Source organism: Bos grunniens, chromosome 16 (assembly GCF_055505025.1).
Source record: "Bos grunniens cultivar Pamir isolate PY7600 chromosome 16, Bosgru_T2T1.0, whole genome shotgun sequence".
Classification (NCBI taxonomy): Eukaryota; Metazoa; Chordata; class Mammalia; order Artiodactyla; family Bovidae; genus Bos; species Bos grunniens.
The window spans coordinates 80,305,470-80,331,480 of NC_141180.1; the positions used below are offsets into that span (position 1 = coordinate 80,305,470).

The 26,011-nt window shown below is 54.3% G+C and overlaps 1 protein-coding gene and 1 long non-coding RNA gene across 5 annotated transcripts in view; one reads left to right on the plus strand and one right to left on the minus strand.

Moving 5' to 3' along the window:
• The window catches only part of LRRN2 (leucine rich repeat neuronal 2), a 61,323-nt gene extending 35,488 nt beyond the window's left edge, over positions 1–25,835 (plus strand). For 2 of the 3 annotated variants that reach the window (XM_086345661.1, XM_086345663.1), the window contains exon 2: positions 22,785–25,835. In XM_086345661.1, the coding sequence (XP_086201787.1) occupies positions 23,019–25,157 (2,139 nt within the window). In that variant the 5' untranslated portion in view covers positions 22,785–23,018 and the 3' untranslated portion in view covers positions 25,158–25,835. Of the gene's footprint in view, positions 1–14,085; positions 14,205–22,784 lie in introns of those variants that run through there. The other variant, XM_086345662.1, reaches the window with a different exon arrangement.
• Positions 1,807–9,915, minus strand: LOC147357123 (uncharacterized). Of its 2 annotated transcripts, XR_015143789.1 has the most exons (3): positions 9,806–9,915; positions 6,351–6,717; positions 1,807–5,257 (listed from the first exon to the last, which is right to left on the minus strand). It is a non-coding gene; the product is annotated as an uncharacterized LOC147357123 (long non-coding RNA). The 2 variants fall into 2 exon arrangements; XR_015143788.1 differs by lacking the exon at positions 1,807–5,257 and having other exon boundaries at positions 6,129–6,717.
• Positions 25,836–26,011: the final 176 nt, after the last annotated feature.

A 26,011-nucleotide genomic window follows, 5' to 3' on the forward strand; every position in this document is an offset into this window, starting at 1 on the left:
CACACTCAGAAGTCATCAGCCCACCCTTCATTTTACACTGAGAAAACCAAGGTGCCAAGGGGTAACAGTTTCCCAGACTCTCAGAGAGGGCCAATGGAAAAGTTAAGCCTGCAGCTAGTTAGTGATGAGACTTGGGGAGTGTTCAGTCCTGGCTCCTACCTAGGACTAGGAAGGGGAAGCCTTGAGTGAGTGATGGAGGTAGGATCTGGACCTGCATCTTTCTAAACCGCAGTCTATGCTATTGCTCCTCAATAGAAATATAATACAAACTGCATTTTATATATGGAGTAGCCGCATGAAGGGCTTCCCAGGTGACTCAGTGGTAAAGAACCTGCCTGCCAATGCAGGAGACACAGGTTTGATCCCTGGGTCAGGAAGATTCCCTGGAGAAGCAAATGGCAACCCACTCCAGTATTCTTGCCTGGGAAATCCCATGGACAGAGGAGCCCCGAGGGCCAGTCCACGGGGTTGCAAAAGAGTTGGACATGACTTAGTGACTGAACAGCAACAGCCACATTAAAAATGTGAAAAGAAACAGGTGATGCTAATAACGTGTAACCCAGTGTATCAGCCCAGATTATCATTTCAACATATAATGGGAGTAACAGATTTGCTAGTACTTTCATTCTTTCTGCACATTAAACCTGTGTAAGCTGGCGTGGACGGCAGCGTACTGCACTTCTCAGTCTGGACTGGCCACGGTTCACGTGTTCAGTGGCCATGGGGGCTGCCATGTTGGGCAGTGCAGGCCGAGGTTTTCGCAGCTGCTTGTTTGTGCTGCATCGCCCAGTGACTCAGCATGAAAGTCAGAGCCGTCCCCTGGCCTCTGCTGCCCTGACTTCCTGCTGTTCCCGTGGGCGGGCCTCCTCTTCCTTTGGGCTCTTACAGGATTGTGGTCTTCCTTCCCTCTCACCTGCCCATCTTCCCATCCACCTCTCTCTTGCCCCCCTCTCCTGAGCTCTCTCCTGGAGATCTTGTTGTCAGACAAGAAACCTTTAAATAGGTGAAACAAAGGTGACATGTCCCTCATTTACATTCAGGTTATATCTGGCTTTTTTGGCCCTGTTGAATGGCACTTCTATCAAAACATCTCATTTGGAAATGTCAGTGTGGTTTCTGATAAGTCATCAGTCACCGTGATGGCGACCGACAGACGGGAAAGAGTGTGGTGGTATCTAATGCGCTGCAGAACCTCTCTTCTGCAGTTGCATAGTGTTTTATTTATTCAACGTGGCATGAAATCTCTCTTGAAGGAAAGAAGCGATTAACCCTGCCACACCAGGCCCCTCAAGGTCTTCTTTTCTCCTTAACTTGCCAGCCTTGCTTTTGCCTCCTTGCGCCTTTTGCACCTGGAGTCAGGATCTTGTGGTCACCACAGGCTCCATGGCACCTCCACTCCAGCGGGAGGCAAGCCAGCCGCCCTCCTGGCACCCGAACAGGAGCTGTGAAAACTGCCCAGCTGCTGCAGGGCCCTGGCTCTGAATTCAGGCGCCGGGGCTGCCCATGAAGTTGATGTGGACCTGAAGCAGTTCCCGTGTGCAAGGAAAGCTGGCACGCTCCACGGTCGCTGTTCACTCTGGTGTGGTTGTGGTCCTCCGTCTCCCCCTCTCTGTGTCCCACCCTTCCTCAACTGCAGAGAACCCGTGGGACTGCGCCCCCAGCCATGCACTAACTAGGTGCCTACAGTCCTGATTTCCTGTCAGTTTCAACAGAAACAAGAGTAGATTTTTTAAAAAGAGCATTAAACATTTTTAAAAAAAATGATAGTGCACATGCAAAAAAAAAAAAAAAAAGCACACAGGAGTCTCAAGATTTTCCAGATCACATGTTTCTGATAGAAAATAAAGGTACTGAAATCTGAGGTGGGCTGGTTTCGTCCAAGCAGCTGGCCCCTGGCTCCGTCCTTCACTTCACCCCTGTGTCTGGAGCCCCCTCTCCTCTCACCCTGAAGGGCTCCCTCCCTCTCCCCACACTTCCTGCCCATCCTTTTGGGGCTGAGACTTTGGTCAAGTAAGCAAACATGGGATAGAAACAAGCGTGGGCTGAAGCCCCTGGGTTGTTCGTCTCTGTGCTGAGAGAGCCATTCCCTACCAGTACTTGGAGATGGTGACAGCTGCTCAGAGGCTCTCCTTGTGACCCCGAACCCCGTGTGAAATCCCCTGACCTGCATCCGGATATGTGGGAGGAGAGGTTGTCCAGACCTTCCTCAATCCATTCTCTCTTCATTGGTGATGAAGGGGAAATATCACACAGGCATGCATGTGCACGCACAGCCTTTCAGTGTGAGCCTTTCCCCATTCCTCTTCCCTCTGGGTGCTGTTATGATTTCTGCAGAAGACAGCATCTTGGGAAGAAAAGAGCTCTGGCTCTAGAGTGGGACCATCTTGGCTCCGGTTTCAGCTCTGTGCAGCTTCTTGCCTGGCTCTGGGCCAGTGAATCGCCTCTGAGCCTCAGTGTCCTCGCCTGTGAAGTGAGTGGAGGATGCCAGCCTCTCAGAGCTTGCCCTAACACTGCCAGTGTTCCTGATGGTTAATTCCCCTCTTCTCTCCCTTCACATCTGCTTCCTCCTGATGCAGGTGCAAGGTAGAGAACGGTCTGCAGTGATTGGCAGAAACCCTGTGCCCTGGCCCCATGGCTTGAAATAGGCACGTGCAGATCCGCCTTCTAATTGTCTCCCACTGCTCATGTAGTCTAGACGCGGGGTTAGATCTCCCCCATCAGAGCCCCAGCTGGCCACCTTTTAATGGGGGGCTGTCCCTTTTCAGGAAGCCTCCTGTTAAGGGCAGCCCCACTGCCAGGCATGGGCAGTCACACTACTTGTTCTTTTACCTCCAACCCACATTTGCTGCTGCTGCTGCTAAGTCACTTCAGTCGTGTCTGACTCTGCGACCCCATAGATGGCAGCCCACTAGGCTCCCCCTTCCCTGGGATTCTCCAGGCAAGAACACTGGAGTGGGTTGCCATTTTCTTCTCCAATGCATGAAAGTAAAAAGTGAAAGTGAAGTTGCTCAGTTGTGTCTGACCCTCGGTGACCCCATGGACTGCAGCCTACCAGGCTCCTCCTGTGGGATTTTCCAGGCAAGAGTACTGGAGTGGGTGCCATTGCCTTCTCCGCAACCCACATTTATTGAGCACCAATCATGTGCCAACCCCCGTGTGAGGTGAAGGGGAAGCCAGGGTGGAGCAGGCCCAGCCCCTGCCCTGGAGAAACTCAGGCCCGGGAGGCAGCCACCCCGTGGCTGCTGCTCAGCTGGGGTTGGTGCTGGGGGAGGGAGAGGACGGAGGGCAGGGATGTCACAAAGGAGGTGACAGTTGAGCTGATGATGGATGGTAATTAAGAGTTTCCCCAGCTGCGAATGGAAGAGCATTCCAGAGCGAGTTAAAAGGCCTGCAGGCACAGAAGGGAACATCTAGTTCCTATTCAGCTCAGGAAATGAGGAGAGGAGGGGAGGCCCTGCAGAGGCGGGTGGGGAAGATGGGGCTGGGGCTGCTGCTCAAGCAGCCGGGGTCTGCATTTGGTCAAGGAGAGCTGGTGGCTTCCCTCATCACAAGGAGAGAGCTGAGGCAGAGGGACTGAGTGACAGATGGAGCACCCAGAGGAGAAGGGGACCCCAGGGGCACATGAAGGATTGGGAGATTCAGCAATTTGGGAAGCAGTAGCTTCTGGCCCATTCACATGTTACCAAAAAGCCGTTCTCCCCTGGGGCCCTTTTTCTCTGATACTGCACTAGTGAAGCAGGAGGGTGTAGGTGTGCATGTCATAGCCACGTCTGCTGGGATATAGAATTCATTTGTTGAACTCCTGCTGTGCGCCAGCACTGTGCCAGATTTTTTGTAAGTATTACTTCACTCAGTTCAGTTCAATTGCTCAGTCGTGTCCGACTCTACGAACTCATGGACTGCAGCATGCCAGGCCTCCCTGTCTATCACCAACTCCTGGAGCTTACTCAAACGCATGTCCATCGAGTCAGTGATGCCATCCGACCATCTCATCCTCTGTTGACCCCTGCTCCTCCTGCCTTCAATCTTGCCCAGCATCTCATCCTCTGTTGACCCCTGCTCCTCCTGCCTTCAATCTTGCCCAGCATCAGGGTCTTTTCCAGTGAGTCAGCTCTTTGCATCAGGTGGCCAAAGTATTAGAGCTTCAGCATCAGTCCTTCCAATGGATATTCAGGATGTGTTTGATTTCCTTTAGGATGGACTGGTTGGATCTCCTTGCAGTCCAAGGGACTCTCAAGAGTCTTCTCAAACCACAGTTCAAAAGCATCAATTCTTTGGCACTCAGCCTTCTTATGGTCCGACTCTCACATCTATAACTTTGACTAGATGGTTGGATGGCAAAGCTGACTCAATGGACATGAGTTTGAACAAGTTCTAGGAGATGGTGAAGGACAGGAAAGCCTGTTGTGCTGCAGTCCACGGGGTCACAAAGAGTCAGACATGACTAAGCGACTGAACAGCAACAATCTCACTGAATCCTCAATAACCCTGTGAGACATTATTCCCATTTTACAGATGTAGGAATTGACACTCAGAGAGGATAAGTAATTTGTTCAAGGTCACACAGTTAGGAAGAAGCAGAAGTAGGATTTGAGCTCAAATCTTTCCTATTCTGAAGGCTGTGTTCTCTCCATGCTGCTGTGTAAAGCGTTTGGTCCCAGCTTCCTGAGCCTGTTCTTCATCTAGCCCCCGGGGTTCTGGAGGGATTTATATGACTTTGATGCTGCCTTTGTCATTAGAAGGCTGTCACTGCGGTGACAGAGAACAGCAGATATGGAGCTGTCACCGCGGGGAAAAGGTGACAAGGAAGGCACTTCATCCCCGCCGCTCGATTGGAGGCAGCCACAGCATTGCCTGGGCAAAGTGTCCCTGTCACGGTTGTTCTGCTGTGTCCCCAGAGTTGTCCTAGACCCCTTCTTCAAGCTGGTGGGATCCAGGCCTCAAAATCCACTGCTGGTTTCTGAAGGACGAAGAGAATTTTATGGAAAGGGGCCAGTCCATCCTCTTCAGAACTGACCCAGGAATAGAGCAGTGGTCCTTAACATTTGGGGCCATAGATACCACTCAAGGAGAAACATACCCATATGCCCACACTCACGTGCACACACACGATTTCAGGTATTTGCCAGGCTCTTCAGTCCAGCTGTGAACTCGAGATTAAGCAGGCTTTCTCTCCGGAGATGCGGGGGACGTGTTTATGATAAACAGAGTTGCTGTCTGTGTTTACCCTTCTGACCTTTTCCTCGTCCTATGGCTCCTAGAGGAAGCAAAGGAAGTGTTGCTCAAATCCAGTAATTGCTTTTCAAGTGTGTCTTTGGGGAGGCGAAGCCACAGACTGCTTGAGAGTTTTGGCTTCTCTGTATTTAAATTGCCAAGGCCTTCACGTCTGTGAGGGCTGGGTGGGCTGCCTGGGCAGTTGGGAGTGGGCTCTGTGTCTAAAAGTCTGTCAGGATGCCGGCTCTCAGGACCTCGGGAACTCTCCTTGCCCTGAATTCCCTGAAGACTGCTCTGGAGGAGATAGCCGTTGCCACAAGGCTCTGAGGACCTGCTCCTCCCCCTCGGCCACCTCTGGACGTTCCTGTCCCTCCCTGGCGGGAAGCACGTGTGCTTGTAATAGAGCTGCCTAATCACTTGTTTAAACTAGGCATTTGGTGTGTAATGACTCCTGGCTGGGACCAGAAAAAGCCATCAGCCTTTCTCTGCAGGGACCAGACCTGCCGGCCGTGGCTCCATTGGCTGGAGGAGCGGGGGTCGTCCTCCCGAAGGCAGCGCCCCTGTGTTAGGAGCCCGGAGAGGGGGTCACCTTTCAAAGTTGGGCAAAGACGGCTGACACCCCACTTCCTTCCTCACCTGCTCACCTCCTGGGCACAGGGTGAGCCCAGAATGGGAAGGAGTGAGAAGGCAGGGCACCAGGGGTCATTTCCCAGCTCCGCTAGTAACCTGAGGGGGCAGCTTCTGGAACAGTCTCCTGTGCACCTGCCTTGCTGCCCAGCTGGAGCAGACAGGAAATCTGGCAGGGCCTGAGGCTTCCCAGGCTCGCGACTATGACTGGAAAGCCAGCAGGTTTGCTATTTGCCCAGAGTTTTGAGATCTGGGGAGAGAGACGCTGGAGAAATATAAGCCACAGCTGTGTTAATTATTATTATTTTTATCATTATTACAGAGAAGAATGTTCCCTTGTTAATTCCCTGGGAAAACGAGCTGGCACCACTCAGGCCTTGAGCCCAGGAGAGCAAGAAGTGGTAAAAGAAATAAAATAGGCTCTGTATCTGCTCCCCTCCGAGCTGGTTCACCTGGCCGGCTCTGCGCCTCTCCCTCACGCATGTGCACACACACAGACACACACGCACCCTCACATGTGTGCAGCCTGAGCTGCTCCAGCAGAAGGGAGGGGGCACAGCCCCTGGAGCACTTCTTCTTGTGTCAGTGGGAGAAAGCTGGCCATGCCACAGCAGAACTGTGTGGGAGTTGGGGAGAAGACGCTTGCTTCTGTTGTTCTGGAGGTTTCGGTCGAGGAGCACTGTGAACACCTCCACCATCCACAAGTGGGCTCCCTCGCGGCCTGGCACGTGGTGTGGTGAGGAGTCAGGGCCCAGCGTCACGGGCTGGACGTGTGTCGTGGCTTCTGCACGTGCCAGCTGTGGGGCCTGGGCGGTGGCTTCACTTCTCTGAGCCCCCGTTTCCCCTGCAGTGCATATACCTGCCACTCTCAGAGGGCTGTTCACATGGGTTAGAGAATAGAGAAACTTTAGGAGAGGCCCAGGACAGAGTAAGTGTTCATTAAATTGTACCTGCTAAAACTCAGAGAAGATGTTCTTATCCCATTTTACAAGTGATCTGGGGTTCAGGGAGGGGGTCCCCTAGTTGATGAGTGGTGGAGCTGCTGTTTCTTCGGGAGATTTCCTTGGGGGCAGAGTGGACCTGGGCCTCCCACCACAGCCAGCTCCATCACCCCTGGGCTGCACACACATGGCCACCCCTCTGGGGACTTCTCCAAGGGCTGACCTGGGCTGCAGCTGCACCCATTCTCTGCCAGGTGGGGGCAAGGGTGTGGAGGCAGAGGAGACCCCCAACCAGATGGCAGCATCAGGAGCTGGTGGGGGCAGAGAGAGGAATGATGGATGACCTGCAAGGTGGGAGGGGGCAAGGAGAGAGGGCAGTGGTGAGGAAAGAGGTGGAGGCTGGGAGAAGGCGGGGCCCACCGACTCCCAGGGAGCCCGTGGCCAGGCTGCGGCTCTGTTTGCTCAGACAGCTGGATGCCCTTCCAAGAGGAGCTTCCTCTTGGTAATAATAAAACATCCTTGAACTTGGTGGCAAATCTGGCCACTAAATTTACCTCTCAAATATAATGTGATTGTGAATTGTGACACATGAATTATATCCGAAAAGCATTATTTATATATAACTGTAATAATTATATATAACTAATAATTATATATAACTGTAATAATTATATATAACTAATAATTATATATAACTGTAATAATTATATATACTGCACATACATATATACTCACATGCATATGCATGTGCTTGCGTATATGTGTGTCTGTAATCACACAGTCGTGTCCAACTCTGCAGCCCTTTGGACTGTAGCCCTCCAGGCTCCTTTGTACACGGGATTCTCCAGGCAAGAATACTGGAGTGGGTTGCCATGCCCTTCTCCAGGAATCGAACCCACATCTCCTGCATTGCAGGTGGATTCTTTACCCACTGAGCCATTGGGGAAGCCCCCATGCATATATATAAGTTTATAAATATATAAAATGGGGTTGTTAAGACCACTGGTTCTTGCCCCTTCCTAGTTGTATGATCTCGAGACTGAGGTTGGAGGCCTGGCCCTGCAGCCCAGACTGCAGCCGGCAGGCTCTCTGCCGGGGCCTGGCGCTCGGGCCCGGGGGAACGGACAGTCACGGCCGGGGGCCCCTACGCTCAGTGAATGCATTCATGAAGCAGAAGGGGGGCCAGAAAGAAGCAAAGAAGAGGAAAGAAACCAGCAAATTCTCCTCTGTCCTCCCCCAGCTCTGCAGCTCCTGGGGGAACCGAGCTGCATAATACAATGGGATTTAATAAAATGCCTTTAACTCACAAAGTTTGTCTGCCGCCAGCTCCTTAATTAAATTGCCTAATGCTGCTTTGCGATGGCAGCACAGACTCCTGTGTTTAAAGAGCGTGGTGTTGCCATGGCGCTCTCCCGGCAGGGCCAGCCGGCCTGGAGGAGCATACAGATGAGGCAGGGGCATGGCCCTGCCCGCAGTGTCCACCACACCACACACACACACCAGACACGCCACATACACACACACCAGACACACACACACACCAAACACACACACTAGATGCACACACACACCAGACACACAGACACACACACACCACACACACAAACACACACCAGACACACAGACACATACACCACAGACACACACACCACATACACACACACCAGACGCACACACACACACCACATACACACACAGCAGACACACACACACACAAACACACACCACATACACACACACCAGGCACACACACACACATCAGACACACACACCACAGACACACACACACACCAGACACACACAGTCACCAGACACACACAGTCACCCACACACACACCACAGGCCTGGCCCTGCCCACAGTGTCTCCCCCCCCACACTCACACACACTACAGTATACCCTGGTGTTCCTGGGAGAGGTTTCAATCCCTGCCAAGAACGCTAGCCGAGGCTTTAGAAAGGGGAGACCTGGGGACACTGAGCAGAACAGAGCTGGCCTGCCTGCATGGCAGTGGTCATGGGCCCCGCCCTGGCACTTGGGCAGCCCCTTGAGGCCTGGGCAGCCGATATCTCCCCAGCCGCCCGCTCCCGTGGGCAGCCACTCCATCTCCCCTGGTGCCCACCCAAATACCCTTGTCTGTGTGTGCTGAGACCCAGGGAGGGCTGGGAAACACTGGTAGAGAGTCCGTGAGTCTGATGAGAAAAGGGTAGGATGTTTTTTCACACATGGAGGGTGGAGGAAAGAGACGCTCACTTGCTTATGGAATTTTCCATTAGGTGCAGTGCTTCTCAGCAAAACCAGTTGGGTATTTCCCCCTCTACTTTATTATGAAAAATTTTAAATATTGTATCACAGCAAAGTTGACAGAATTTAACAGTGAGCAGTCATATACCCACTACCTAGATTCTACCATTAACCTTGGATGACACTTGCTTTATCATATCTCCTCCCATCCATCAATCCATCTTATTTTTCCTGCATTTTAAAGTAAATTGCTGGTATTAGTACATTTTCCCTAAATGCTTCAACAACCATGGAGTTCAACTTTATTTTACAGATTTGTTTTTTATGTAAAATTTACATGCAAATAAATTCTGGGGAGTTTTCATTCCATGCCTGCATTGCACCCCCAGAGATTGGTTTAATTGGTCTGGAGTGAGATGCAGATATGAGTATATTTTAAAAGATCCTCATATGAATCTCTGGTGCAGCCAGACTTGAAAAACAGAGATAACAGGAGGCAAAGAGTGATCATTTTTATTCCCCCAAGGAGAATGCGAAGCTCTGGTTGCCTGTCCCCGTTTACACTCCCAGCCCCACTTCCCTTCCCCCGGTACTGTGTATGCATCACATGCCCACATTCATGCTGCTTTTAGGGTGTACATGTGAATCCACTCACGCTCATGTTAGCCTTACAGGGTCTCTTCATCTGTATTTCCCAATGGCAAAATCCATATCTCTTTCAGATGGTGTACAAGTCACAGAGGTGAACCCGAACAAATCTTAGGATGATCAGGGTACTTACGATGACCGGGATCGAGGCAGCGGGTGCAGGGATGATGATGCTACTGAAAGGTGTTCACAGTGATGCGTGGTGAAGACAGTGAGTGAGGGGTCCTGGGGTCACAGCTGAGGGCGACAACAGGGTGATGCTGATGGAGACGGTGTGCTGCAGGTGGGGTGACCACCAGCGTGGTGTCAACCCCAGGTGGCTGCTGCGTGGTGGCGACTGTCATGTGCTGCTGCGAATGTTCCCCTTCCTGTGAGGGCGTGCAAACAGATGCTCACTCACCACACTGATGCCCGTCTGGGAAGAATATTGGTCGTCGTATGGCAGGAAGGTTGGTCCCCCATTTGAGAACCCCACTGCTGCAAAGTGCAGCTCCTTCCAAAATGCTGAGAGGTCACCTGAGAGCCGCACCCCTGGAGCCCTGGACGAGGCCCTGACAGAGCAGCAGCCCCGCGGTCAGCCGCCCCGTTTCATTGTGCTTTAACAAGACGCAGCTCTAGCGTTAAGTGCGAGTGGATCATTAGGAAAATTTATTTAAGTTGACCAGCTCTGAGCAGCTGGACCTGGGATGCCAGCCATCTCATGATCGATAGAGATTTTATTTGCTGCCTGCGTGGTTTCCTGTTCGTTTCATGCCTGGTAAGCTTGAGTGAGGACAGAGGAAAAGGGCTCGGCTTCCTCCCTGAGGCAATAGGGGGCAAAAGTGTGCAAAGCCCAGCACTCCCGTCCCTCACCACAGCACTTAGCTGGCCCCCCTCTGCATTCTCCTGGGCTGCTGGGATGAGAACGAAGTTAGGATGCTAAGGTGTACTATTTTAAATATATACACATATATCAAATATATATCAACATATATATGTATAAGGAATTGATTTAGGAAAATATCTGGAAAGAAAGTGAAAGTGAAGTCGCTCAGTCGTATCCGACTCTTTGTGACCCCGTGGACTATAGCCCACCAGGCTTCTCTGTCCATGGGATTCTCCAGGCAAGAATACTGGAGTGGGTTGCCATTTCCTTCTCCAGGGGATCTTCCTGACCCAGAGATCGAACCCAGGTCTTCCGCATTGCGGGCAGATGCTTTAACCTCTGAGCCACCACGGAAGCCCCCACTTTAAATATATACGTATATATCAAATATATATCAACATATATATGTATAAGGAATTGATTTAGAAAAAATATCTTAATGTTGTCCAACCCTTTCATTTTACAGATAAGAAAACTAGGGCCAAGTGGGCAACAAATAGAATCCCTGTTGAGAACAACACTAAGAATCCCTTTCATGTATATAATATTGCTAATGAGGCAAAGACACCTCACACCTGTGATCTGATTTGATTTTTAAACCAGCCCTGTGAGCTGGCAAGGACCTTCCTGCCCATTTGACAGACAGCTCCTGAGTTATTCCCAGATTTTTTCCACTAGCAGTTAAGCCTAGATGGTATATCACAGCCCATAGCATATTTCACACTTATGTTTTCATTAGATCTAAACCAGATCTCTGGACAAAGAAGGCACTAGTCTTATCCCCATTTCTCGGAAGTGAAAACTGAGGCTCATGGAGATTAAGCATTTTGCCAAGCTTGTACAGTTAGTAAGTGGTAGAGTGACAGCCAGAACCTAGGATCCCAGCGTAAGTTTGCTGGGGCTGCCATATCAAAGTACTACAAAGTAGACTGGATGGCTTAACCAAGAGTAACTGAATCGCCTCGGGTTCTGGAGGCTGGAAACCTGAAATCGATATGTTGGCCGGGCGGCAGGGCGTAGTCTTTCTGCAGCCTGGAGGGGAGGTTCCCCCCCAGCCCCTGGTGCTGTCTTTGGCCGCTCAGAGCTGCAGCGCTTCATTTGCGTTCTTCATCACCTCATTGCATTCTCCCTGTGTCTCCGCGTCTGTGTCCAAGTTCACCTCTTCTTACAAGGACACCAGTATTGGATTAAGGCCCACTCTAAACTAATAATCGGAGAAGGCAATGGCACCCCACTCCAGTACTCTTGCCTGGAAAATCCCATGGACAGAGGAGCCTGCTAGGCTGCAGTCCATGGGGTCGCTAAGAGCCGGACATGACTGAGCAACTTCACTTTCACTTTCCACTTTCATGCATTGGAGAAAGAAATGGCAACCCACTCCAGTGTTCTTGCTTGGAGAATCCCAGGGACGGGGGAGCCTGATGGGCTACCATCTATGGGGTGGCACAGAGTCGGACACGACTGAAGTGACTTAGCAGCAGCAGCAGCAACCTAATATAACCTCATCTTTACTTGATTACCTCTGCAAAGACCTTGTTTCCAAATTAAGGTCATATGCACAGGCTCTAGGAGTAGGTCTTCATTGCATCTTTTGTGGGGGACACAGTTCAATCCGTAAGGGTCCAGTGGACTTCTGCAATGCTGTTTGCATCCTGTGCTGCATCCCACCCATTTTCTCCTCCGTGGCTTCCTCTGCCAAGGACGAGGCACTCCCCTCTCCTCCAATGAAGAAAGTGGGGCTGGCTCGGATCGCTTTTCACCTTCCGCTCTTCCCAAACGATTACAGGCTACTAAGGTGGAATCGTGAAATAGAGGCAGGCTTTTTTGTCTTTTTTATTCCCAGACAGTAAAAATCATTAAGGCTTGCTCTTAATTAGTTTCATTTCGAAGCTTCTAAATATTGATTTAACCTACACTCCTTTGTACTTGCTGCAGTCACTGAATTATGCCTGATATTGATCATGGGATGGAAGCGTTTCCCTCCACCAGGCCCTGGGCCCTAGAAGCCAGTGGTCCCCCAGCAGGTCTGTGGGGCTCAGAAGGCATTGATGGGCTTGGAGGCAAGAAGCCCCTGCCAGGTTGGATAGGGCCTTCCTCTCCCAGAAGGGCTATTCAGCTTAGGCCAGGGGCCAGTGTCTTTCTCTTGGGCTGGCCCACGCTTGGGGGAATTTGATCAGCTGGAAACTTCCCATTCCTTTCCAGGCCTGAAAAGAGCTGGGCAGGGGCAGCTGGAGGAGGGTGCTGTGGGGTCAGGGTTTAGAGCGAGGGCATTGGCAGCTGCCAGACCTTGTTTGACTCCTAGTTTTACCAGCTGGATGTTCTTGGGTGAGGGACATATCCTCTCACATCTGTGAAATGGGGCTAGTAATCCCCTTATCTTCCTGTGGTTTTGAGCACTGAGTGTGAGCACTCATGTCAGAGCCCAGCCCAAGGCTGGCTGAGAGAGTCCTCAGTCAATGGCTACCATTATTAACATTGCTGTCCCTCTGGGATAATAAATCTGGATTTGGAAGCACACAGTGTCTTTTAGCTAAAAGCCGTGGCTTTCACTTGCTTGCTATATGATCCTGGGCAAGTCACTTAATATCCTTTCCATTAAAATGGGAGTGATGACATCTATGACCTTGCCAGCCTATTGTGAGACTCACACAGGATCGTGGAGGTGGAAGAATTTAAACTGCGAGGTGCAAACGGTCATAAGGGGTATTGTTATTGATGGCTACAGGAGGCACTGCCTTCCATGCCCTCTGTCTGCGAAACATGTGCCTTCTGGCTCCAGCCTGCTGTTCCGTCTCTTCACACCACCTGCACTCTTGGAAACTAAGGGGGACCACTCAGTTCTTGAAGTTCTCTTCATCATTTTTGTCCCGGGACCTTTGTTTCTGGTGTCCCCAGTATGTAAAGAACATCTTTCATCATCTGTGCATCTGTTGACCTGTTGATTTAGACAACACTTCCTGGGAGGTTTGTTTTTTTAAGAAACAAAAACAACTTTATTGGTACATTTCATACCTTCAGATCTACCCATTTTTTGTGCATGATTGAATGACTTCTGGAAATTTCCTCTGAATTTTTGCCCAGTGTCCCTCATGAGGCAGAATTGTGTGTTCTCCTCTGGACCGTGTCCATGTTGCCCTTGGTAGGTACTTCTGTGACAGCTCTTATCATGCTTTAGTAGAGTGGGGATTTTTTAAATCTGTGATCACACCTGCCCTCCCCGTGACCTTGTACCCCTAGCCACCCATAGTGCCAGCATACAGTCGCGACTCTATTAATGCCCATCGGGTAGAGAGTTTCCTTGTGGCCAGAGGTGCGAGGCGTCTGGAATACTCAACCCTGACCTAGCAGCATAATGATATGAAGCTCATCATATGCGGAGTTTTAATTAAGCATTCCTAGCTGGCATTGTTCTTGTTTACAGAATTCTAGGCTCAGCTGGGGGGCGCTTTAGAGATTATCCAGCCCAGCAGTTCTCCAACATGGAGCCCATCGGAGGCACCTGGAGGGTTTGCTCAAGCACAGATAACTAGGCCCCACCCTCCGATCCTGGAGGTCTGCGGTGGGCTGGAGAATCTGCACAGCTAACAAATTTCCAGGTGATGCCGATGGTGCCGGTCCAGGGACCTCAGCTTTAGAAGCGCTCTGTGGCCCAGCCCCCAGGTCACAGGTGAGGGGCCCGGACACATCCCCAGGCCAGTGAGGCCAGGGGCAAACCCAGTCCTCTCCTGCCCCGCGCCCTCTGCCACTTCCCGCGCTCTGACCTCTGCTCCTGCCCTGACTGCAGAGAAGCTGGATGCGGGCCCAGGTCACACAGGGCCTCTGACAAAGGCTCCAGTCAGGGCAGGACGAGGGGGTGCTGACTGAGGGCGGAAGCAGGGGACGGGGAGGGCCCCGGGAAGGGGCAGGCCCAGGCTGGGCAGGGCGGGCCTGGAGGAGGCCACGCGGACAGGCCGTGCTCACTGCGGTCGGTTGCGGGGGGCCCTCCGCAGGGCTCGGCTGCAGCCATCTGTCTCGCAGGCCTGCCCGAGACAGCTGACAGAGAGGGGAGGCGGTGAGCCCCACCGGGGCCGAGGCTCCTTCCGACGTGCCATTTATCTCGGAGCGTCATCTGGCAAACCTGCTGATGAAACGAGTCTCCTTTTCTCTCCGCCTCATCAATTTTCATTCTGATTTCATTTTCTTTTTCCGTTAGAAGAGCTTTGGCCCTTCTCCTTGTGTAACTGGTCTGTTCCCCACTGGCTCCGCGTCTTTCTCCTCAGCCCCGAGCCCGCCCCCCAGGCACCCCTCCCCGTGCACCCCCGCTGTGCTCAGCTTGGTGCTTCTCTCCCCCTTAGTTCTGGGCACAGGGGTCACAGAGTTGCCCTCGAGGGGCTCACAGTCTGACACAGGAGCTGAGCATCATGCTGGATGTGGGTTCCTCGATGAGAGAAGGAGCAAGGGATTAATTAGCTGGGGGCGGGGTGGTAATGGAAGACTTGAGAGAAGGACAGTGTGAGAGAGGCCGCGGAGAATTCCCAGGGTACACGAGCGGCGACAGGGACTTCTGGGCAAGGCCCCTGCATGTGCAGAAGCAGGGGAGCAGGAAGGCGCATTGCTTGCCGTTCTCTGAAGCCTCCCCCTCCTTCCGCCTGCACCTGGCTCCCAGGGACCCACTGCGTCTTAAGGGCTGCTGAAATGCTGCCCAGCACCCCCGGCTGCTTCTAGGAAGGGCAGGGGCAATTACAGGGAGGGAGCGGGAGAGGCTGAAGGTTGGCGCTTGGCCTTGGCTGCCCCTTGGGCTGGCGGCCAGTGCAGACGGTCTGTGGGCTGCAGTCACACTGGGACACTTGCAGCGCTGCTAGGAAGGGCCCTCTCGACCCTTCCAAGGAGCACCTGGGCAAATGGAGGTGCTGCTCACCTAAGCCAAGGAGAGTGAACTGTTTGTTGGGTGAGACTGTCAGACATTGGTGATCTGGACTGAGTTCCAGAGCCTTCTAGAGTCCTGAAGACTAGAAACAGAACCCTGATTGGAAGCCGCAGGGAGTGCTTAGAGTTGACCCAGGAGAGGGCAGCTCCACCAAGAAGGAGTGTCAGCCTGAGATGGAAGGGCTCCTGGGAAGGGCTGCCCAAACTGGCAGGCACACATCCACGGGCAAGCCGTCCGGGGCGGGCCTGGTGTGGGGGCGGCCTGGAAGCTGGAGACTGTGCCCCAGACAAACCCAGGGAGATGGAAGTGGAAGAGGGCTCCACTGAATGCCGGGCGCTTGGCAGGCATCACCTCTGTCAGATTTCCCCCATGAGGGAGGTCTCTCCCCAGCTACCGAGGAGCAGCCTGAGTAGGGATACTCAAGGTCACCAGGAGTCAGGTACAGACTGACTCCAAAGCCCTCTTTTGAATGGCTGACCTAATCTAAGGCCCCCGAGAGTCCAAAGCCAGTCCAGAGACCTGGAGATGCAGATATTTCTTTCTGGAAACAAATCCCTTCCCTCCCAAGCCAGGAAAAGGTTTTTACTGGAACAGTGACTCCTCTCACTGCAAAGTGGAAGAGAGGGCAAAGGTGGATGGGAAGACCTCATCCTTTCCCCAAGAGATGCCCCCCATTTTTATCCCTGATCTCCTCCAGTCTCCCCAGTATCTTCTACTCTTGGAACAGCTTCTGGTACCAGAATCATGGAAGCAGAAAGGGCTGGTGTGTGAGGCACAGCCGGGTTCCCACTCAGGCCCATCCACATCCGAGCTGTGGGACCTAGGTCTGATCCCTGGGCTCCACTGAGTTGAAGTTTCTCTTCTAAAAAGTACCCATTTACAGGGATGTTGGAAGGATAGGATAAGGTATGTAAAGGGCCAACAAATAGAAATCTGGCATATACAAAGCACTCAGGAATGTATCTTCCCTCTGACACTGATTTATATCATCCTTCCTGCGGCGTCAACAAGAGTTGAAGGGACTCACCTCAGTCAGAGAGGCCCTGCAGACTCATCATTTCCAAGCTTTTATAGCTGCGACTCAAGGGCAAAAATGCATGATTTTGCATCATATCTGACTGTGTACAAGTGTGTGTGTGTGTATAAAACAGAAAGAAAAACGTTTCTTAAAACATTGCTTCCTCTAGCTACATACCACACATTCTATTGTCTATTTCATTTTTTAATGCACATTGTTATCCACTTTAAACTGTTTTCATGACCCACTAATGGGTTGCCGCTCATAGTTCATGGTTGTAAACACCTCCCACCCTCTGCACTGCCCTAGGTTCTGAGAAGATAAAAATCAGTACCAAACCATTCCTTCCTCCAGGAACTTGCATCCTGGTTGAGGAAACAGGCTCACTGAATGGCAGTAAGACAGATGCTGTTACAGTGGAGGTTTGTTCCGGGTTCCAGGGGCTGCAGTGGGCATGACCACCTTTCTCGGAGGGACTCTGGGAACATGTCACAAGGAGGTGGCATTTGGGATGGGTTTTTAATGACTGGAGAGGAGTTTGACAGTTGAAGTTGGGGAGAGGTTTTGCCGGTTGAGTGTGAGGCCTGAGGAAGGGAAGGAAATAGCAGGTCTAGGCTGGGGGGAGCATGAGGTGTTTGGGAACAAGAGGGTCACTCAGGGCTGAGAAGGAGACACCAAAAGAGGCTATCATAAGAGTCAAGACAAGCGATGAGAAGGGATCGTAAGCATGCGCACTGCGGAGGGCAGTGTGAGGCGGGAGAGGGTCACGGTGGCGATTTCCAGTCTTGGAGACTGGTGGGTGCTGGTGCTGCCTGAGCAGGTTTGCTGGGAGATGTTGGGCTTGGGGCCCATCGAGTGCGAGGAGCCTCTGAAATGGGTAGGTGCAGGGGCCCGGGGCAGTGAGAAGGAGTCTGGTCTGGGCCTCTCTTCTCTGGCTGCTCCCCTGCTTGTCCCCTTGCCTGCTGCCGCAGACTCTGTCATCAGAATATCTATAGATCTGGCAGCAGAAAGCAGCCAGCAGTGCTGCCCCAGGAGGAGGCCAAGGCCCAGCAGGGCTTTGGGGAAGAGCTGCCAGGGGTGTGTGGGGCCAGGAGGTCATCCTGCCTTTGCCTCGAGGCAGCATAGCACTCACGGGTTCAGGTCATAGGGTTCCAACCCGAGGGGGGACCCTAAGATGTAGGACTGTAGATCAAGAAAGAGAAATACAGGCATCTCCCTTCTTGGAGATCACTTATTAAGAATGAGACCCTGAGAAGCTATAGTCACTGTGAAGCAGGAGGATGAATTAAGTGAATTTCAAGTCTGAGGTTCTGGAGTTCCCTAGAGCCTGACTCAATATTTCCAGAGCCGTGGTTTCGAGTTGTGATGGGGAAGGAAGGGGAATTCTGTGCTTAAAAGATGAAGTTGACTGATGGTGACAGAAACAGGGGGACAATGGCTACTCCAGGTGGGAGCTGGACATTGACTGGGAAACGTCGCACAGGAACCTCAGGAGGGCTTGGAAGTATTTGTTTCTTGTTCAAGGGGTGGTTATATTGGTATCTACTAATGTAGAAATTCATCAAGCTGCACACTTGGGATTTGTGCCATTTATGTGCTCTCTTATTATACCTGAATAAGAGAAAGGAAAAGTTAACTACAAAAGGTAAGAGTTGAGAAGTAGGAGCTAAGGTGGGGGGAGGGGCAATGGGGAAGGGGGCCGTGAGGGCCACGAACAGGCACGTCCTAGACCTCGATCCGGGGTCCTCACAGCAGCTCTGTGAGAGGGTCTCATCCTCACCTGCCGGCCCGGGGCGCTGACTTTGCCCAAGGTCACACAGTGAGCGGCAGAGCCAAACTCAAAACTGATCGCAGAGGCCGGCTTCTTCTGCTTCACCACTCCTCCTTTGCATAAGTTATTTATGGAATTCAGACTCTGGAAGACTAGATAAACGCTGAGGTCTCCTGCAGCCCTGAGGTCCTGGTTGTCTGTGATTAAATGGGAGGCGGGAGCGAGGGCCATGCTCCCCTCCCAGGAGGAGCTCTCAGGGGCCAGGTGTACAGATGGAGCGCTGCCCGCCCCCCGCCCCTCGTGTCCCCCCACCCAGAGCTTATCTGCCAGTGAGGAGGCCGGAGTTTATCAACGCTACACTCAATTATGCTGCCCATCTGTCTCTGCAGCTCAGGGGGCCCTGGCACTGAAGCTGCAGTGAAGGCCAGGCCATCGATCATTGCCTGGTGCTCCTCCCTCCTGAGGGCTCCCAGCCCAGGGGGGCTGGGCTGCAAGGAGGGGAGGGGGATAGATCCACTCTGCACCCACGGCCGTCTGGAGGAGCATCGCTGTCTGCTGGCAGGAGCCCCCAGCTGTGCTGGGCCAGAGAAACGGGAGAAGGGCCGCTCTGCCCCTGATGCCAGCTTCTCCAGAATTCTTCATTCGGTGCTTTGCCAAGGATCGTGGTTCAGTGGGAAGTGTCTGGAGTCCATTCCATACTTTCTGCTAGGTCCAGAGCAGCTGCCTGGAAGAGGGGGTCCGTCAGAGCTCACAGAGCCAGCTTTTCCAAAAGAAGCTTTGCTCCTCTCTTCTCTTGGGCTAGACCCCCCATGTCCCCCTCACTGAAGGCCAAGGCTGCAGAGGTCTGCACACAGCAGCCCCCAGCCCCCAGTCCAGAGGCAGACTGAGGTCTGTGCCACCACACAGAGGAGCAGGGGCTTCTCTGTGTGTCCCCAGGGGAGTCCCTGTAGATAGGAATCAAGGCATGGTGCCCGAGGGCCCCCTCAGGTCGCTGTTGGGGAGGAGAGGTAGAGGGTCAGGTCGTCCCTGAGGGGCTGGCCACTGAGGCAGGCTTGCTGGGCCACCAGGCCGGCCAGCATCGGTCTGCCAGGCAGTGAGCCGTGGGCCGGGGAGGCAGGCTATGGAGTCAGAGACCTGGGTTTGAATTCTGACCCCACCACGTCAGAAGCCATGTACCCTCCGACATGTCACTTAACCTCTAGGTGCCTCAGTTGCTCCTGCTGCAGAGACTAAATAATCTCTTCCTTCTCTACCTGCACACAGGATTGATAGGAGCATTACATACTTCACTCTTTGTATCCACTCACCAGTACCCTCTGCCAGTCCTACACTTGGCACCATGGGGACACAAAAACATGCACGACACGGCCCCTGCCACCAAGAGCCCGAAATCCAGCTCTCGGGGAAAGCATACACATGATAATCTGAACTCTTGCTCACCCGGGGAGATTATAGATAAAAGACAATTAGCTTTCTCTGCAGCTCCTGCAGAAACTGCTAATCAAGCCTGCATGAGTGGGCCATGTGCAAGACAGCCTTAAGTGGTGATGGCAGGTGAGTGGGCAGCTCTGAGTTCTATCCTGGAAGCTCAGCAGCGGTGGGGAGGACTTGTCTAGGCCTTTGCCAAGCATCGGGGCCAGAGGTGCATGTGAACGTGAGGCATCCAGCCACTCCCCCTCTCTAGATGCCGGCTCTCACCCCAGCCCAGCCACAGGGGCAAGGAGGTGGGTGAGCCTGGGGTAGAGGGAAAGGCATGTCTCTGAACATTTTAAATGAGCTTTTAAGTGGCTTCTCCATGCCCTTCACACCATTGTGCATCAGCAGAAAGAGGCTCTGGGACAGAGGCGCTGGAGAGGAGCCTGGGACTCGGTCAGGGCCTCAGGGCCCTCTCCACCCACTGCAGCCTTCTCTTCCCTCACGAGCTGTCTTGGGCTCTCCTAATCATTTTACATTTTTGGTCCTGCCAGAGTGGCACTCTTAAAGGTGTGGCATTTGGTTCTGCCCCCAGCTCCCCACCCCACCTGGGGATGACACTGGGCCCACAGTGGGCAAGCTTCATAGGGACTGGTTAAGTCCTAGGATCCAACTTCTCTCCCCCCTGAGAAGTCCTGGAGCTGGGGTGCCTCCCCATCCTGGGGGATGCGGAGAACTAAGACTTCCTGAGCTCTGTGTGCACCACACCCAGCTCCTTCAATCCTAATGACGAGCTCATTCTACACTAAGGAACAGATGCTCAGAATAGTCAACAGCTTTTCCCTAAGTGCTCTGGTAGGAAGTGGTAAGTAACAGTAAGATCTGTTTGCTGTCAGGCCTGGGCAAGAAGCAGAGGCCTCTGGTGTGCCCGTGAGGCAGGACCACAGTCTTAGCCCCACGACAGGGACAGCCCTGCTTCCTCTGCACCACACAGCACACTACAGAGTCCTCACCCCTCCTCCTGACCTCCACTCACCGGCCTGGGCGGCTGACAGAGTCCTCACCCCTCGTCCCGACCGCCACTCACCGGCCTGGGCGGCTGAGGTCCCCCGGCTCCCCTCTGCACGTGGATGGAGGTGTGCATGCTTTTGTACATGTGTGTTTGTTTGCCCTGAGTTTTATGTGTCAGTGTACACACACCCCCCACGCAAAACCTCTGTGCATTTTAAGTCATGTTGTTTTTCCCACCTTCAGAAATAGCTGCAGAGGAAGGTGGGAAGTAGTCGAATGTAAACAGGCATGCCGCTCCCCTGCTCAGAGGAGGCCTCCAATTGCTCCCCTCCCAGCCCCAGCATCCTGGAAGTGGGAGGAGGAAGCCAAAGAGCGCCTCTGGCCGACTGAGAGGCACCTGCCTGGAAGGTGATGGGAGACACAGCTCCCAGCTTCTCATAGCTCCCTGGCAAGTAGTCATCTCCTCAGGGGACACAAATGGGCACCCAGCCTGCTGCTGCAGCGGCCAGGGCAGCTCAGGGTGCCCAGGATTGGGTCGGGCCAGATGTGGGGCAGAGAAGGACAGTGTAAAAGGCACACCCTCTGGATTCCTGGCTCTTGCCACTTGCCAGCTGTGTGGCTTGAGCCAAACTCTTCAACCATCTCTGAACCTCAGTTTCTTCATCTGGAAACTGGAAGTATTAATGCATATCTTATAGAATCTTTATGATGGTTAAGTGAAATAAGACACGCACAGCCTTGGGTCCTGGCAAACTGCAGGTGTTTAGTAACCGTGTGCTCCCCTGACGCCTGCAGCTGGAAAACTACCCAGTCAGACCTTCACTTGGGAGTCAGATGAGGTCAGATGAGGCTTGGAGGCGTCCTCTAGTTCCCCATATTGGTTCTAGGCCAAGGCTGGACTTGCATCAAGGGTGATGCAGCCGGGCCCTGGGTTCCAGAGAATCTAGACTGGATTGTCCATGCCTGCGAAGGACAGCAGTCGCTGAGATTCTAAATGGGAGTAGGAGTAAGGACCCAGCCTCCTGGGGAAAGGAGCCCTGGGACCACAGAGACTGATTTATATGATAAACCCTCTCTGGGCCCCTGCCCTGGGATGTAAGCATGATGATGAATGACACAGGTTCCCAGCTGGAGAGACATTTCCACATGATGTGATCAGGTCTGTGACAGAAGAAAGCAGAGGGCAGTGGGAGAGCAGGAGCCAGGCCCTTAGCCTTCCAAGGGTGCAGAGGGTGAGAAGCAGCTTTCTGTAGGAGGTGACTGGCCTTAGGCTGAGTTTTCAAGAACAAGTGGAAGTTGTCTGGGAGACCATGAGAAGGTGAATGTCAAGGGTAACTTTGGCCCAGAATATTGCCTGCAGTGAGTCAGTACAGTGGCCAAAGCTAGGAGAATGGGCAGAGGCCAGATCACCTAAGGTCTTACCTGCAGGACTGAAGAGCTCAGACCCAGGCTTAAACCCACCTCCTCCTCCTAGCAGCTTGGCCAGGGTGCTGGGGAAGGGAAAGCCCCTACCTCCAGGTAGGAAAGTTGGCAAAAAAGAAAGCCGACCTCCATCCCAGGAGAGCCTAAGCAGACCCCAGACGACCACCCCACTGCCCCAGCCGGTCTGGGCACAGGGTTGGGGCCCACTGCCTTTCAACTTTCAAAGTCTTAGGAGCTTACCCTGGAATTGAGAAGCCACATTTGGTTCTGCGACCTTCTACCCACACTGTGCAGAGAGATGTCTGAAAACTGTCACTTTATTTCCCATTTACTCAGTGAGCCGAGGAGAGAGGGAGGAGAGAAGAGAGGCAGGCCGGAGAGTCTATTTCTCGTCTCTCTGGGCTCAGAAGGGCTCTGAAGATGACAGCAATTCCAGCCACTCCCTCTCCTTCACACGCACACACCTTCCCCGAGTTATCCCCGGAGCGTCCAAGGCTCAATCTCTTGCTGCTTCCCTGAGGACTCCCAGTCCCTCCCCCAGCAGATGGGAGAAAAGGACAACAAAGCTGAAGGGCTGTAGGATGGAGCGCAGGAGCCCTGGCTCATCTTGTCCTTTGGCCTCTTGAGTCTAATGCGGGAGACGTGGGAGGAGGGGGTAGATTCGGATCCTTTGAACCCTCCTTAACTCTGCGTCCTCTCCTTCCAGGCTGCCCTGACGGGGCATGGTGACGAGTGAGCAGACCCGGCACCAGGATGGAGCGCTGTTCCCAGGAGGGCAGGAAATGGTGCCTTCCCGTTCCCGTTCCCGCATAGAATGACTGCCCTGGGGGGGTGGTTCCCTGGGTCCTGGCCGGGCTGCTGACCTTCAGCCTTCGAGCCGCCAAGAGCACTGGGACTCCAGACTCTTCTTGTGGATGGTCCCCTGCCCTGCAGCTCCACCATGAGGCTCCTCGTGGCCCCCCTTTTGCTAGCGTGGGTGGCTGGTGCCACTGCCACAGTGCCCGTGGTACCTTGGCACGTGCCCTGCCCCCCAGGGTGTGCCTGCCAGATCCGGCCCTGGTATACCCCCCGATCGTCCTACCGCGAGGCCACCACCGTGGACTGCAATGACCTATTCCTGACGGCGGTCCCCCCAGCGCTGCCCGCAGGCACACAGACCCTGCTTCTGCAGAGCAACAGCATTGTCCGCGTGGACCAGAGTGAACTGGGCTACCTGGCCAATCTCACGGAGCTGGACCTGTCCCAGAACAGCTTTTCAGACCCCCGAGACTGTGATCTCCGTGCCCTGCCCCAGCTGCTGAGCCTGCACCTGGAGGAGAACCAGCTGACCCGGCTGGAGGACCACAGCTTCGCGGGGCTGGCCAGCCTGCAGGAGCTCTATCTCAACCACAACCAGCTCTACCGCATCGCCCCCAGGGCTTTCGCGGGGCTCAGCAACCTCCTACGGCTACATCTCAACTCCAACCTGCTGCGGGCCGTTGACAACCGCTGGTTCGAGATGCTGCCCAGCCTGGAGATCCTCATGATTGGCGGCAACAAGGTGGATGCCATCCTGGACATGAACTTCCGGCCCCTGGCCAACCTGCGCAGCCTGGTACTCGCGGGCATGAACCTGCGGGAGATCTCTGACTATGCCCTGGAGGGGCTGCAAAGCCTCGAGAGCCTCTCCTTCTACGACAACCGGCTGGCCCGTGTGCCCCGGCGGGCGCTGGAGCAGGTGCCGGGGCTCAAGTTCCTAGACCTGAACAAGAACCCACTCCAGCGGGTGGGGCCCGGGGACTTTGCCAACATGTTGCACCTCAAGGAGCTGGGGCTGAACAACATGGAGGAACTGGTCTCCATCGACAAATTTGCCCTGGTCAACCTCCCCGAGCTGACCAAGCTGGACATCACCAACAACCCTCGGCTCTCGTTCATCCACCCCCGAGCCTTCCGCCACCTGCCCCAGATGGAGACCCTCATGCTCAACAACAATGCTCTCAGTGCCTTGCACCAGCAGACCGTGGAGTCCCTGCCCAACCTGCAGGAGGTGGGTCTCCATGGCAACCCCATCCGCTGCGACTGTGTCATCCGCTGGGCTAACGCCACCAGCACCCGCGTCCGCTTCATCGAGCCCCAGTCCACGCTGTGTGCCGAGCCCCCGGACCTTCAGCGCCTCCCAGTGCGGGAGGTGGCCTTCCGGGAGATGACGGACCACTGCCTGCCCCTCATCTCCCCCCGCAGCTTCCCCCCGCGCCTCCAGGTGGCCAGCGGAGACAGCCTGCTGCTGCACTGCCGGGCGCTGGCGGAGCCTGAGCCCGAGATCTACTGGGTGACTCCCGCTGGGGTTAGGCTGACGGCCGCCTGGGCGGGCCGCAAGTACCGGGTGTACCCCGAGGGGACACTGGAGCTGCGGAGAGTGACAGCGCAAGAAGCAGGGCTGTACACCTGTGTGGCCCAGAACCTGGTTGGGGCCGACACGAAGACGGTTAGTGTGGTTGTCGGCCGGGCCCCGCTGCAACGCGGCAGAGACGAGGCGTGGGGGCTGGAGCTCCGGGTTCAGGAGACCCACCCCTACCACATCCTGCTGTCTTGGGTCTCCCCACCCAACACAGTCTCCACCAACCTCACCTGGGCCAGCGCCTCCACCCTCCGGGGCCACAGGGCCACCGCGCTGGCCCGCCTGCCACGGGGCACCCACAGCTACAACATCACGCGCCTCCTTCAGGCCACGGAGTACTGGGCCTGCCTGCAGGTGGCCTTCGCGGATGCCCACACCCAGTTGGCCTGTGTGTGGGCCAGGACTACAGAGGCCGCCCCTTGCCGCAGAGGCTTAGGGGACCGGCCCGGGCTCATAGCCATCCTGGCTCTCGCCGTCCTCCTGCTGGCAGCCGGGCTGGCAGCCCAGCTTGGCGCCGGCCAGCCCAGGCAGAGCGTGGGTGGGCGGCCCCTGCTCCCAGTCTGGGCTTTCTGGGGCTGGAGCGCCCCTTCTGCCCGGGTGGTCTCGGCACCCCTCGTCCTGCACTGGAATCCAGGGAGGAAGTGGCCCAGGTCCTCCGAAGGGGAGACTCGGTCCCCGCCACCGTCACAGAATTCCTGAAGCTCAGCCTGTTCTCGGCAGTAGAGAAATAACTCGGACTACTTTTCACCAAGAGGGAAGCAATCTGGGCCAGACGCCCCGCCAGGAAATTGACCTGGACCCACGTGCTTGAGGCCTGGCAGCTGAACCGAGACAACCAGCTTCCAGCCCCAGGGGGTGCCCCGCAGCCTCCAGGAGCCGCCCTCACCTTCTGGGGGCGCCTCTGCTGCCATTCTGAGGAGCAGCTCCAAGGAGCAGGAAGGACTCTGGCTAGAGCCGCCTGCCTCCCCAGTTGGCTTTGTGCCCAGAGAGCCCTGGGCCTCTGCCTGGATGTCCCCTGCCTGCGTCCCCAGGGCCCACAGGAGGCACCCCCTCCTCTTTGTCTCTGTGCAGTCTCAGTTGCTTGCTGTTTCCCCCACCCTGGGCAAGGGCTGAAGGCCTCTCCTCCCCACCGTGGGGGCAGCTGCTCCCCACGTGGCCCCGCCCCGGCCTCGCTGGATTGGAAGGACGCGTGGAAGAGGGATGCCCAGGAACGGCTCTGCCCGGCAGCCGGCTCGCACTGACAGTGACTTTCTGTAGGCAATTTTGTACCTTCGTGGAGAAACATGTCACTTCCCCTCAACTCAGTTTTGCTCCTGTTTTGTAAAAAATAAAAATAAATAAGAATAACAACAATAAGGGGAGAGGAAGGGAACAAAAGACGAGTGATCATTCAAATACTGAGTGTGACTACAGAACTCTCAGTTCTGAATCCCTTTGGAGCCTGAGGGTGACAGGAGGGCTGGGGGGATGAGGGAGCTGGGGGAGCTTGGAGCTAGAGGCGCAGTTTGCCCTGCAGGTTTGGAGTCTGACATGCAGGCACCTCCAGACTGCTC